The sequence below is a fragment of the Suricata suricatta genome, chromosome 2 (assembly GCF_006229205.1).
Source record: "Suricata suricatta isolate VVHF042 chromosome 2, meerkat_22Aug2017_6uvM2_HiC, whole genome shotgun sequence".
Lineage (NCBI taxonomy): Eukaryota > Metazoa > Chordata > Mammalia > Carnivora > Herpestidae > Suricata > Suricata suricatta.
This window is the reverse complement of record NC_043701.1, coordinates 60,604,932-60,618,759: the sequence shown is the minus strand read 5'-3', so window position 1 is coordinate 60,618,759 and position 13,828 is coordinate 60,604,932. Positions and strand designations below refer to the sequence as shown.

General features: G+C 41.0%; 1 protein-coding gene across 1 annotated transcript in view; it reads left to right on the top strand.

The window, feature by feature from the left end:
* The window catches only part of SLC26A4 (solute carrier family 26 member 4), a 55,389-nt gene that overhangs the window by 1,170 nt on the left and 40,391 nt on the right, over nucleotides 1-13,828 (top strand). Inside the window, exons 3-6 of the mRNA XM_029956737.1 lie at nucleotides 1,275-1,414; nucleotides 10,251-10,361; nucleotides 11,942-12,126; nucleotides 13,161-13,325. Coding sequence (XP_029812597.1) covers nucleotides 1,275-1,414; nucleotides 10,251-10,361; nucleotides 11,942-12,126; nucleotides 13,161-13,325 — 601 coding nt within the window. The remainder of the gene's footprint in view (nucleotides 1-1,274; nucleotides 1,415-10,250; nucleotides 10,362-11,941; nucleotides 12,127-13,160; nucleotides 13,326-13,828) is intronic.

Below are 13,828 nucleotides of genomic sequence, written 5' to 3'. Positions count from 1 at the left end.
CTCTCTCTCTCTCTCTCTCTCTCTCTCTCTCTCTCTCTCTCTCTCTCTCTCTCTCTCTCTCTCTCTCCTTCCTTGGAGATACCTGGAGTGCGCTTTGGGGTACATCGGATTCCTATAGCCTTCTTATGAAGGTCAGGCTGAGAACAGTGGAGAAGGGGCTCAATAAAAAGAGATGATGGGTAAACCCATCACCTAACCTGGAGTCCCTGAAAGCCCCAAGCTCATCTAGGCAGGATGCCCCTGGGAGACACTGAACCAAGGCTAGAACCCAGGAGAGCGTAGTGCGCTCCACGTTCTTCCCTCTTAGGCAGTGGGACCCCCGGGGAGACCTCCCTCACTTTCTAAACCCTAGCAGGCCACCCATAATTAGATATCACCAACAAAAACGGCTAGAGAACCGTCATCTGCTGCCAGATTTCCCTTCTTTTAAAAAATCTCTTTATTACAGAACATGAGCATATATAAAAGTAGACTAATGGTAGACTAATGTAATGAAGCCCCCCTCCATGTTTTTACCCACCACCCAGCTTCAACAACCAAGCTCCACCCACTTGCCCCCACTCCCTTATTTTTTTTGAGTGCATCTTTTTGTCTGTATATTTCCGTATATATCTCTAAGAATTCTTTAGAAAAAAATATAACCACAATTCCCTTATCATACCTAAAAAATAATTCCTTAATATGGAAAACATCAACATTTCCAGTTGTCTCATAAATATAATTGAAGTAATTTACTTGAACGAAGAGTCAATGTTCATGAATTCTTAATATTTGTTTTCTTTTGTCTTTCGTGCTGAATTAAAAAAATACTAAGTAGCAAGGAACAACAAAGTATACATTTATTGTGGTAAGATTTATTTTATAAACTGGCTCCCAACTTGGATTGCCGAAATAAACAGAGCTTGTTTATTTTTCTTTAAACAAAAAGAAGTAATAGAAGGCGCCTGGGTTAGAAGTCTGAAAATTAATCTCTATTTAGAGCCTCCACATTGATCGATCTGTGGCTGGTCTAGAAAATGGGTCCTTGTGTATGGATATTTTCTCAGAGGATTACAAAGGTGGGAAAGGGGAGGGGACACCTAATCCTGTGTTTTCTAGTGCAGTGATTTAGAAGGGTAGATAGAGTTCTTGGCAAAGGCATGGTAAGCGCTTGAGGCTTAGTATTTTCCCTGCAATTCTTAACTCTTTTCCTAAATGGTTATAAAGATCAGCAGGGTCCAGCTCATGGTCATTCAAGATGGGACTAGAAACTCCCTTTTCTTGCCTTTTGACAGTTGTTCAAGGAAGAGAGGCCTGGTTGTGCTGAAGACTCTCTTGCCCATCCTGGACTGGCTCCCCAAATACCGGATCAAGGAATGGCTGCTCAATGACATCATCTCAGGAGTTAGTACTGGGCTAGTGGGCACACTGCAAGGTAAGTGTTGGTGAGTTGGCTCCTACGTGATTGAGAGTTACAGTCTCCAGCAGCAGTTCATAACTTCCTCCTGACTCCCAGTGGTCTATTCCCAAGGTTTGATTACTCTTCAAGATCTTTATCTTTCCTCTAGAGCCCCTGAGTGGATAGATTCACCTCTTTTCTCCTCCTCCTTCGAGTTCTCTTCCTGGGAAACCCTGCTGCTTCTCTAGCGGCATGGCTCCCACTCAAGCGTTAGCATCTGAGCGGTGGCTTCCCAATCTCTACTGACCACAACTCACAGGAAGAAATATACATTACATCATGATCTGCACACACATATCTCAAGTTTTGTGAAATAGTTATTTTTCCCCACTACAAGTGATGTACTCTGATAGTTTCTATTCTGTCCTGTTCTAGTCTGCTTCTATTTTTTAAATGATGATTGGAGACCATTAAATTATTTTGCATCCTGTCTTGACCTGATAGTTTCTAATCTGTCCTGTTCAATTTTGCTTATATTTTTAAAATGATGATTGCAGGCCATTAAGTTATTTTGCATCCCATACATGGGTCTTGAGCAATTTGAAAGTGGCTTAAGAGGGGGCGCTTGAGTGACTTAATTGGTTAAGCATCCAACTTTGGCTCAGATCATGATCTCACAGTTTGTAGGTTCAAGCACGCGTCAAGTTCTGTGCTGACAGCTCAGAGCCTGGAGCCTGCTTCAGGTTCTGTGTCTCCCTCTCTGCTCTTCCCCTACTTGTACTCTGTGTGTGTGTGTCTCTCTTTCAAAAATAAATAAAACATTAAAAAAATTTTTAATGGCTTAAGGGAAAGTGAAGGAAGTGTTTTAGCCTGGAGTGCTATATATAAAATTTTTTTTTCTGTCCTCCTTCCTTTTTTTAATCCATCACCTTATTTTAATCTCTGGCAAAATGTCTTAACAGAGGTGTTTTGGTTTGTTTTTAAATTGACTTCATACTATATTTTCATGAACATCCTGGAAATTTGTGGCAGAATTGGCGAATAGCAGCGTGGGCATTCTTCTCTGTCCCTGTCCCCATTGGCTTGCTTCTGCTATCCTCCCACCTCTACAAAGTCCTTGGACCATAGAAACAAGTCTCGTTTATTTATTATAATTTTTATGGGGCGCCTAGACTGCTCCAGGCACTAGGTATGCTGACATGAATAAGATGTACCACCTGCTTTCAGAGAGCTCATGGTCCAATGGGAGAGTGGATAATAGCCATTCAACAAGGGCTGTGACAGAGGTAACAAGACCTAGGAAGTGAGCGTGCACAGAGGCTCACAACCTGGCCTTAGGGGATTGGGAACAGCTTCCTAGAGGTTCAGCTGTCAGAGTAGAGTTTCTGTGAAGGTTAGGTATGAGATTGGCAAATAATGGGAAGTAGAATAGGGTGGGGATTGGTGTACAAAGATGGCTTGGAAATGGACTATTTCAGAAGTTAGTAATAGTCGTTTAGCAATGTCATGAGCCAATCTTTGCCCAGAAAGCTCTCAAGATTACTCAGAGCAGCCAGGTAGATTTCCACAGAGGAGGACGTTCTGTGTCCTCGTGTGAAGCCCCGGCTTGGCCAAAGGTGTTTTCAGTCACAAAGGAGGATGGGAGGGGAGGTAGGATTGGGCCATACATTAGTTAGATAATGCCAAGTGAACACATGCACAGTGGGCTCTAACAGCTATAACGGAGCAGTTCATTTGACTCCTGAGGGACAGGGACCATCAAGTTAACGTGTGTTTAGCTGGTGTCTGACACAGAGCCTGGCACAAAGTAGATGGCCTCATAAACATTTGGTGAAGGGGACTGAGTTGCACTTCTGATAATGAATCATCTTTATATGTGAAAAACGATATTTCAACCTCTTTATCTCCAAAAATTTCCTAGACAAGTTGAAAGGGTTGAAAGAATTAACCCTACTTTTAATTTTGTCTATCAAATACCAGACATTATGCTGGCTTTGGTTCATTACCACATTTAATCCACACAAAAGCTATTATTAACTCCTTTTCCATAGATGAAAAGTCCATGAAATCTTTTTTGTCTCTGTAAAGTTATCTTCATAAGGTGAAGTTTGGGGAGGCTAGCCTGGTTCATTCATGCATTCATTCATGCTTCACTTAATAATACTTATAAAACAATTCTGGATCTCAGGTGTTCAGCCCTAAGGATTAAATGGTTTATTGACAGGTACAGATATTGACTTCATGGAGTTCCTTTTGAATCATAGACAGAGGGATTAATTAAAGATAAAAAGAAAAATAATTACAGATTGTGATAGATTTAATCCATTGTGTTAGACTACATACTCTGTAATAGGGATTACTTTGAGGAGGGAGTGTTTATTTCTTTATTTCTTTTGAGAAAGAGAGCAAGTGGAAGAGCGGGGGCAGAAGGGGGCAGAAGGAGAGAGAAAGAATCCTAAGCACACTGCACCCACGTTCAGATGTGGGGCTCAATCCCATGACTCTGAGATTCCGACCTGTTCTGAAATCAAGAGTTGGACCCTCTACCAACTGAGTCACCCAGGTACCACTGGAGTGTTTATTTTATTTATTTATTTTATTTTTTAAATTTTTTATTTATTTTTTATACAGAGAGAGACAGAGCATGAGAGGGGGAGGAGCAGAGAGAGGAGGAGACACAGAACCGGAAGCAGGCTCCAGGCTCTGAGCTAGCTGTCAGCACAGAGCCTGATGTGGGGCTCGAACCCACGAACGTGAGATCTGACCTGAGCTGAAGTTGGAGGCTTAACCAACTGAGCCACCCAGGCGCCCCTGGAGTGTTTATTTTAGATAGAATGGTCAAGGAACTTCTTACTGACGAGGTGAAATTTAGTCAGAGATCTAGAGGATGAAAAGATCACCATGGCGAGAGCAGAAGGGGAAGTTTACCAGGCAAAGGCCCAAGGTCAAAAGGAATTCAGTATTTTCAAGCGAGTAACAGGAATTCTAGTGTGGGTGGATGTCATGTGAGGGGTGGGGGCTGGTGAACAGAACAAGATAAGTTTGGGCAGGGCTGGGATTAGGATGAGACAGTGAGGCACTGACTCTAAGAAGGCATCCTTAAATATTGTGCCTCAGGCACCTGGCTTGCCTTACCCCACCCAGCCTGGAAGACAGGTATATCAGATTGACCAGATCAGCAGGAGATGGAGAGATCCACATAGATCTGAAATATATTTTGAAGCAGCAACCACTGCTGTCTACTGATGGATTTAGTGTGATGAAAATCACAGATGGCTCCAAGGTTGTTGGCTTGAGCAACTGGATAGATGGTTATGTCACTTATTAAAAGGGAAGAGCTTGGTCAAGGAACAATTTGGGATGGAAAGTGAAGAATGTCCTTTTGGACATGATAAGTTTGAGATACATGTGAGACCTCTAAGTGGAAATGCCAAATATAGAGTTGGAGCTACTTCAAATGTGAAGAGCAGAGGAGACATCTGAGCTAGATAGAAACATTAGGAAAGCATCCCTGTAGAGATGATCTTTAAAAGGCAAGGAGAATTGGGGTGGCTCAGTGGGTTAAGCCTCCATCTCTTGATTTCTTGATTTCAGCTTTGGTCATGGTCTAGTGGTTTGTGGGGTTCAGGCTCTGAGCTGACTGTTGCGAGGGTAGGGAGCCTGCTTGGGATTCTCTCTCTCTCTCTCTCTCTCTCTCTGCTCCTCCCCTGCTCTTTCTCCCTCTCAAAACAAATAAGTAAACTTAAAAAAAATATATATATATACATATAAAAGAGTGGGAATGCCTGAGACCACCCAGGGAGAAAGGGCAGATGGAAAAGAAGATGGCTGGACCATCCAGAGATCAGGAAGATAGGGGGCAGGGCCACAAGGAAAACATGAGGAGGGTCAGGAGGTTGGAGAGAAAGAGCAGTTGGAGGGATGTGGGTCAGAAGCCAAGAGGAGAGGTTGTTTTTAAAAGGATAGAGGGGCAGTAGTGTCAAATATTCTTCAGGGGAGAGTTTATTTTTTTAAAAATAGTTTATTGTCAAATTGGTTTCCATACAACACCCAGTGTTCTTCCCCATAAGTGCCCTCCTCCATCACCACCACCTCTTTTCCCCACTCCAGGGGATAGTTTAAAGACGCTTTTAAGAAGGTTCGCTATGATCCAGAGTAGAAAAATAGCTGTAACTCAAGAGAGGTAAAGAGATGGAGGTAGAATTAGGAAAATTTCGTGTTCTTTTCATAGAGGAGATACTAGAACATATTTGGGAACTCGTGAGAATATCCTTGTAGAAAAAGGTGTTGATGGCCCAATAGGTAGAGGAGAAACTAAAAGTGGTGAGAAGGGTGAATGTTAATGAGGCTCAAGGACAGAAATAGGAGGGTTTCTCCTTAAAGGCAGAAAGGAGATCTCCATTTTTAAAGGAAGTAAGAGAAAAAATGGTGCAAGTAGAGAGGGGTTTGAAAGTATGGTGAAAAGCAAATTCAGAGCATCTCTTTATAGATTCTGTGTTTTGGGTGGAGTCTAAGATTCATGTCTGAACCATGTCTGTGTGCAGAAGGGGGAGGGGTAGTTTGAGGAAAGTTTGGGAGATTCGGGTCTTGCTCAGAACAAGGATGTGGAATTGGGCCACCAGGCAGTTCGGAGTCCCCACCTGGGACTCCTGTTCATGAATCTCCCGTGAGATCGGTCAGCCTGAGTGCAGATTATCTGATTTCTAGTCCAGCTTCTCTAGCCACTCAAGTGCTCAAGTGTCACCTAAAACGTGGGTGTTTGGGTTCAATCAGACTTGAGTTTTATGAGACAAGAATAGGGAAGGGGAGGGAGCAGAAAGCAAGGGAGTTCTGAGTGTTTGCGAACAGGAGGCAAGAGAAGACAGGTGGACACCAAAGAGAGGAAGAGAATGGATTTAGAAGCCTTATGAGGACACAGAAGTGTTGCAACAAGGATTCAAGAGTAGGTGAGCTGAAAGCCTAGGAGGTTGTAGTTTGAGAGGGAGAACTCAAAATTGAGATTTCAGAGGAGGTGCCATTGTGTCTCGTGGTGGCAAGGTCCATGACACACCACTGGCCGGATGGCTGAGTGGGAGAATAACTCATCAGAGAGGTCAGGCTCAACTTCCTGAGAAGCCACTTGTTGAAAGGATCATGGGATCTTTTTGACTTTTGTTATAAAAATGCCAGCAAAAGATCAATGCAGGCATTTTAGGGCTATCTTCATTCCCAGCTACAAGGAGACTGCACTCCAGTTTCTCCTTCGCCTTCTAGATGTTCGTAAACATTTGTTAGCACCGCCTTTGTCAGTATATGCCACCATCCTGCACATGGAGGCTCCCAGCACAGATTCCACAGCTTAAACCAATGGCTTCGATTTCTATACAAATGATATGCTTTCAAAATTGTTGCACCAAATTTCTTTATAATAAAACTGATTAACAATATATTTGGGTAGCCATTGTCCCTATTTAGGACACTGCATGAAAACAGAAAAAGTCCTTGTTTTTTCAGGCATGTAAACATTGCAGAGCCCTGTTTAGGGACGTGAACTTTCAGAAAGACTTGGAAAAAGTGCATAGAAAATAAGTTGTTTTTATTTCCTGCTCCTTCTTCCCTTTGTGGAGCCACCTTTCTACTTCATTTTCTTGAATGAGTGATTAATGCCATTTCTTGTCATTCATGTAGTAAAATGATTGTATCAGCAATACAGATTATTCTATAATGCAAATTTTGTAAGGGCAGAGACTTTCTTGTGTCCACTCCCAAACATAGAATAGTGCCAGCACATGGTAGGTACATTATCAATAGTTGTTGATTGAATGCATGAATGCGTATTGTAGGAAACTAGAAAATACATCTAAAGAGCGTGAAAATTTTGATCCTACTATGTAGACAACCCATTAATATTTTAGTAAATGTCCTACTAGACACATAAATGCATATCTATGTAAAAGAATAACAAAATGCCAGAATGATAAGCACTACATTCTGGATAGTGGTTGCCTTCTGGGGATGGAAGGAGGAAGGAGGATGTGACTGAGAAAGAGTATAGAGTTGTAACTTTACTGGTAATTTATTTCTTCCTTCCTTCTTCCTTTCTACCTTTTTTCCTTCCTTCCTCCTTTCCTTCCTTCCTTCCTTCTTTCCTTCACTTCCCTATTCCCTCCTTTCTTTCTTTCAGATTTTATTTTTAAGTAATCTGTGCATCCACTGTGGGGCTCAAACCCACAACCCTGAGATCAGGAGTCATACCTTGTACCAACTGAGCCAACCAGGTGGCCCACTGGCAATTTATTTCTTAAGCTGGTGCATACATGGGTGTTTATTATATTATATAGCCTTTGCATATTGAAATGACTTAGTATATTATTGAAAATCATTCAAGATATTTTTGTGCATGCAGCATCCATGTTTACTTTTCTAAAAGGGGGAGCATGCATGCTTACCATGATTTCCAATACTGATTTTTTTTCACTTTTTCTTTGTGTTTTACATCTCTCTATGTTAGGAAATGTATTTCTATATATCACATAAATTTCATTTTATAGAATTACAGTATGCAAAGTATAATTTAGTTAATAAGTTTTCCATTTTGAGACATTCATTCAGTAACTAATGTGGCACAGTTGTGAGCCAGGATATTTAGGTTGCTTTGCCTTTTTTTTTTTTTTTTTTTTTTTGTTAACTGCTCTAAATGTAATTCTTTGTTAAGGGCTCAGGGATCAAAGGGCTTGATTTTCTCTCACTGTAAGTGAGTGAAATGTGAGAAGGTAATTTAAGTAAGATGTGCTGACTACCTAAGAAATACTTAACCAGGGGAAAGAATGCATCATTCTGGTCTTCCAGTTCCCATGTACACAGAAAAGCAGAGATTTCTCCATACTGCACCACGTGGGCCCAGAGGCTTCTTGGGACAGACAGCCTAGCGGAGGACGTCGCCTAGAGTTGTCTTGCGGCTGCTGTGTATAATTGTTATATTTTTCTTTGTTTGGATCTAACTTCTGTTAACAAGAAAGGGGAAAAGGGCAGTGCAGCAATATACTCCGAACACAGAGGAACACTACATTCACAAGAAACATCTATGTGCAAAACTGCTCTGAGACTTTGGACCAAATTAGTGAGACTAAATTTTTTTAATTTTAATTAAGTCCAAGTTAGTTAACATGTAGTGTGATAAGGGTTTCAGGAGTAGAGTTTAGTGATTCATCACGTAAATACAGTACCCAGTGTTCACCCTATCAAGTGCCCTCGTTAAGGCCCATCACCCCTTTAGCCCTTCCCCCATCCCCACCAGCAACCCTTGGTTTGTTCTCTGTATTTAAGAGTCTCTTATGGCTTGTCTCCCTCTCTGTTTTTATCTTATTTTTTCTTCCCTTCCCCTATGTTCATCTGCTTTGTGTCTTAAATTCCACATATGAGTAAAATCATATGATATAATTCTTTTTTTTAAAATAGATTGTTGTCAAATCAGTTTCCATAAAACACCCAGTGCTCTTCCCCACAAGTGCCCTCCTCCATCACCACCACCTCTTTTCCCCCCTCCTCCTTCCCCTTCAATGCTCAGTTCATTTTCAGCATTCAATAGTCTTTCAAGTTTTGCGTCCCTCTCTCCCCAACTCTCTTTCCCTCTTCCCTGCCCCGTGGTCCTCCATTAGGTTTCTCCTGTTTTCCTGTTAGACCTATGAGTGCAAACATATGGTATCTGTCCTTCTCCGCCTGACTTATTTCCCTTAGCATGATATCCTCGAGGCCCATCCACTTTGCTACAAATGGCCAGATTTTATTCTTTCTCATTGCCATGTAATACTCCATTGTATATATATATACCACCTCCTCTTGATCCATTCATCAGGTGATGGATAATTAGGCTCTTTCCATGTTTTGGCTATTTTTGATAGTGCTGCTATGAACATTGAGGTACATGTGCTCCTATGCATCAGCATTTCTGTATCCCTTGGGTAAACAATCAAGAAAACTAATAGGCAACAGACAAAATGGGAACAAATAGTTGCAAATGATACATCAGATAAAGGGCTAGTATCCAAAATCTACAAGGAACTCACCAAACTCCACACCCAAAAAACAAATAACCCAGTGAAGAAATGGGCAGAAAACATGAACAGACACTTCTCCAAAGAGGACATCCAGATGGCCTACAGGCACATGAAACGATGCTCAACATCACTCATCATCAGGGAAACACAAATCAAAACCACACTGAGATACCACCTCACACCAGTCAGAGCGGCTAAAATGAACAAATCAAGAGACTATAGATGCTGGCGAGGGTTTGGAGAGATGGGCACCCTCCTACACTGTTTTGGGAATGTAAACTGGTGCAGCCGCTCTGGAAAACAGTGTGGAGGTTCCTCAAAAAACTATCAATAGAACCCCCCTATGACCCAGCAATAGCACTGCTAGGGATTTACCCAAGGGATACAGAAGTGCTGATATAATTCTTTTTCTGACTTATTTTGTTTAGCCTAATACATTCTAGTTCCATCCATATTGTTGCAAACGGTAAGATTTCATTGGTTTTGATCATTGGATAATATTCCGTTGTGTATCTTCTTTATCCATTCATCAGTTGATGGACGTTGGACTCTTTCCATAACTTGGCTATTGTTGATAGTGCTGATGTAAATATTGGGGTCATCTGATCATTGTATAATTGGATTACCTGTCAGATCAATTTATTTACACGGGTGATGTGTGTAGACACAATCATTTTTTCTACATCCTAGCATAGCCCCAGACTGTAGGCAACATAAGGAGACCACTTGGGGCAAGCTGCAAAGTGGGGCTATCTATGAAAAGGTCTTTCTTTTCACAGTAGAAATAATACCGTAACTTTTGTTTGTGAATTTAATCATTTTGGATATACTTTCAGGCATGGCGTATGCTCTCCTGGCTGCCGTTCCTGTCGGATATGGTCTCTACTCTGCTTTTTTCCCTATCCTAACGTATTTTATCTTTGGAACATCAAGACACATCTCAGTTGGTAATTATAAGCATATACTATAATAGTATTTATTCACGTTTAACATGCTTTGGGTATAGAATGTGTATTATGCTTCCATATTTTTGTTAATAAATGTTTTCCAGTAAAGTAGGCCTTCCATGCTTTGCCTGCTTTTTCTATTCAATGATGCAGCGGTTCTCCTTAGCTTTCAAAGTACCATCTCGTCAGTATTAAGTTTATACTTAACTCTTTTATATGAAGAGGAGAAAATTGAAAGCTTGGTCAAAATGTCAGCCTACCTTCAAATTCTAGCATATTTCATTGTTTTAAATGTAATAAATTTGACTCCATATTTACAAAGTGTTCTCTTCCAAAATAGAAAATGACAAGGGAAAAATATCTTCAAGAGGTCTTCAAACCTCCTGTTTTATGAGACTAACATCATTTACTAAATAATGTTCATCAAATACATATTCATCATTTCATTAAAAACTATACTCATTTTAAGTCACTAATACTAAAAGGCTGGCAAATTTGTGCCAGAACTATTTAGAAACTAAGCTTGGCTTTCCTTCTTGGTATAGCTCAAAATAGGCTTATTTTCTGCTGTTCCTAAAATTTGAATTCTCTTTTGCTAGAATGTTCTAGTAAATGAATGTCTTAATGCTATTTTGTGACTTTGACATTTATACTTGGGATAATTTTGCGCCTACATCCATCTGCTGACTAGACATGTCTACCTGGACAATCCTCTTGAAACAAATACAACCATCTATGGTATCTCCAACCCATATCCTTGTCCTTAGTTGTATTGTCCCCAGTATCTAGCATATTGCCTTGTCTATGGAAGGAGATCGGGAAGAGGTTATTGATTGAGAACACTTCCTCACCTGGGAGAGTCTGTCAGTATCAAATGCTTGACAACGTGAGCAATAGAGGAGCTGGGGTTTCTTCTCTTTGGTATTCTATCCGTTTAGACACTCCAGGTGACTGGATTTTGGTACTGAGCCCTCCCAACTGCTAAAACCTTCCATGACCAAAGACTAGGATCATCATCATGGATAAAAACATCAGGAGTGTGTGGGTGAAAGGGAATACTTTTAAAACATAGAATCTTCTAGACTGGCATTTGATATGAAAAAATAATTTGTCTCAAATAGAGAAAAAAGAGAAACTATGTACTCTCTTTGCTGTTTATCCTAATTTAGACCTTGTGATATTGATCAAGGTTCTCAGCTCTGCTGAGATCAGGACATTGGATGCTCTAGAAAATGAACTTATATGGAATAAGCAAGATGGAACAAATCAGCATCCAGCTTGTTTGCCACCTCTGCCAGCAAAGTCCCCCGGCCCTTACCCAGTCACATGAAGACCACACAAAGACTGCTTAGACAACTTCCCTGAGTACTCATTAATTGCATTTCTATGTGTCTCTCTTGCTCATTTCTGGGTCATAAAGGCCTTGAAGCATTTGCTTTGTAGCTTCTTCTGTGAAAAAATGATATCTTCCCAACCACAGCTAATAATTTCCCACATCTTTCTAATTCTATGTAGACATGTTGTTGAACCTAGACATGTGTGATGAATAATTCCTAATTGATAGAGCCTTTCTTCCCCAGGGCCTTTCCCCGTGGTCAGTTTAATGGTGGGATCTGTTGTTCTGAGCATGGCCCCTGACGAACACTTTCACGTATCAAGCAGTAATGGCACTGCATTCAATGCCACCGTGCTAGACTATGAGGCTAGAGATACAACAAGAGTATTGATTGCAAGCACCCTCACTCTTTTGGTTGGCATCATACAGGTAATGGGATTACAAGCAAAACATAGATTGGTATGATTTTTATTTGAAATAGATGAGTGTAAAGCATGTGGACTTTAAAGATTCATTTAAAAGCACAACAGAGTGATTTATGGGACCCTCAGAGTTTTTTGCTAACTTATATTGTTTCAGGTCAGATGCTAAAATAGTCATCATGACCCTACTCATGAGAGCACAGGTATCATCAAAGTTAGAGACAGGAATAAAATCAGAAGAACATATGTGATTCCATTTTTTTCTTAAAAAATTTTTTTATATTTATTTTTGAAAGAGAGAATGAGCAGGGGAGAGGGAAAGAGACAGGGGGACAGAGAATCCAAAGTGGGCTCTGAGCTGTCAGCACAGACCCCAAGGTGGTGCTCAAGCTCAGGACCCTTGAGATCATGACCTAAGCCTGAGTTGGATGCTCAACCAACTGAGCCACCCAGACGCCCCATGTGTGGTTGTAATGAGAATGAGGGGAGGGAAGTATGCAGAACCCACAAAGGAGAAAAAAGTGTCCCAGTGAGCAGAGCCATGCGATCTGAAAGTCAAAGGAATAAGCTACGTGATTTTTGCTTTTACACATTACATATCTAGAAACACTTCAATGTTCATATTACCAAAGTTTTCAAATTTTAGAGTGGTGGAGGGGCATTGGGAAATGCAGATTTGTTTCCTACAAGTATCTGTGTGTTATCAGCAGGTTACCAGAGTTTTAACTGTTGAGTTTATGTTTTTTAAATGTTTATTTATTTTTGAGAGAGAGAGCATGAGTGAGCACGAGTAGGGGAGGGGCATAGGGCTAGGGAGACACAGAATCTGAAGTAGGCTCCAGGCTCTGAGCTGTCAGCACAGAGCCCAACGTGGGGCTTGAACTCATAAATGTGAGATCACAACCTGGGTGAAAGTCAGATGTTCAACCGACTGAGCCACTCAGGTGCCCCAACTAGTGCTGGGTTTAATTTATTGTTAGTTCAAGAGAGTTGGCCCCTCTTCCAGGCAAACTTTAACTTTTTCTTTCCTTCTCATACTAGTTGATATTTGGAGCTTTGCAGATCGGATTCATAGTGAGGTACTTGGCAGACCCTTTGGTTGGCGGATTCACAACAGCTGCTGCCTTCCAAGTGCTCGTCTCACAGCTGAAGATCGTTCTCAATGTCTCAACCAAAAACTATAATGGCGTTCTCTCCATTATCTATGTAAGTGTCACTTCTTACTCCGGAGATGGCTCACGGAGAAAAATCTGTTCTTTTCCTCTGTACCCTGAGTCTGGAGAGCATATGTTCCTCCATGCTGTACTTTGGGAAGCCATTGAAAACATTTTTCTCTGAAAGAAAGCAATAGAAGGAGGAGTAACATTGAAGAGGGCAGATTTTACAAATCATCGTTCTCAGCTGGTCAAAATGGTTCCAGAAGTATCAGTGCACTTAAAAATGTGAAGGAAAACAAAGTGGTATAGTGAAGTGAAGCCCGGTCTTGGATGCCACAGACTTGAGTTCCAGTCTCCACTGGCCTCTGATAAGTTAAGTGACCATAGACACATTATGGCGGATAGTGGCTGAAAGCTCCGTTTTGGAGCTGGACCCTGGGTTAATATCCTGACTCTTCTATATACTAGTTATATTAGCAAATTACCATCCCCCAGCTTCCTTCTCTGCCATATAGAGTTGGTAACTGTATCTATATTCATACTTAAGTTAAA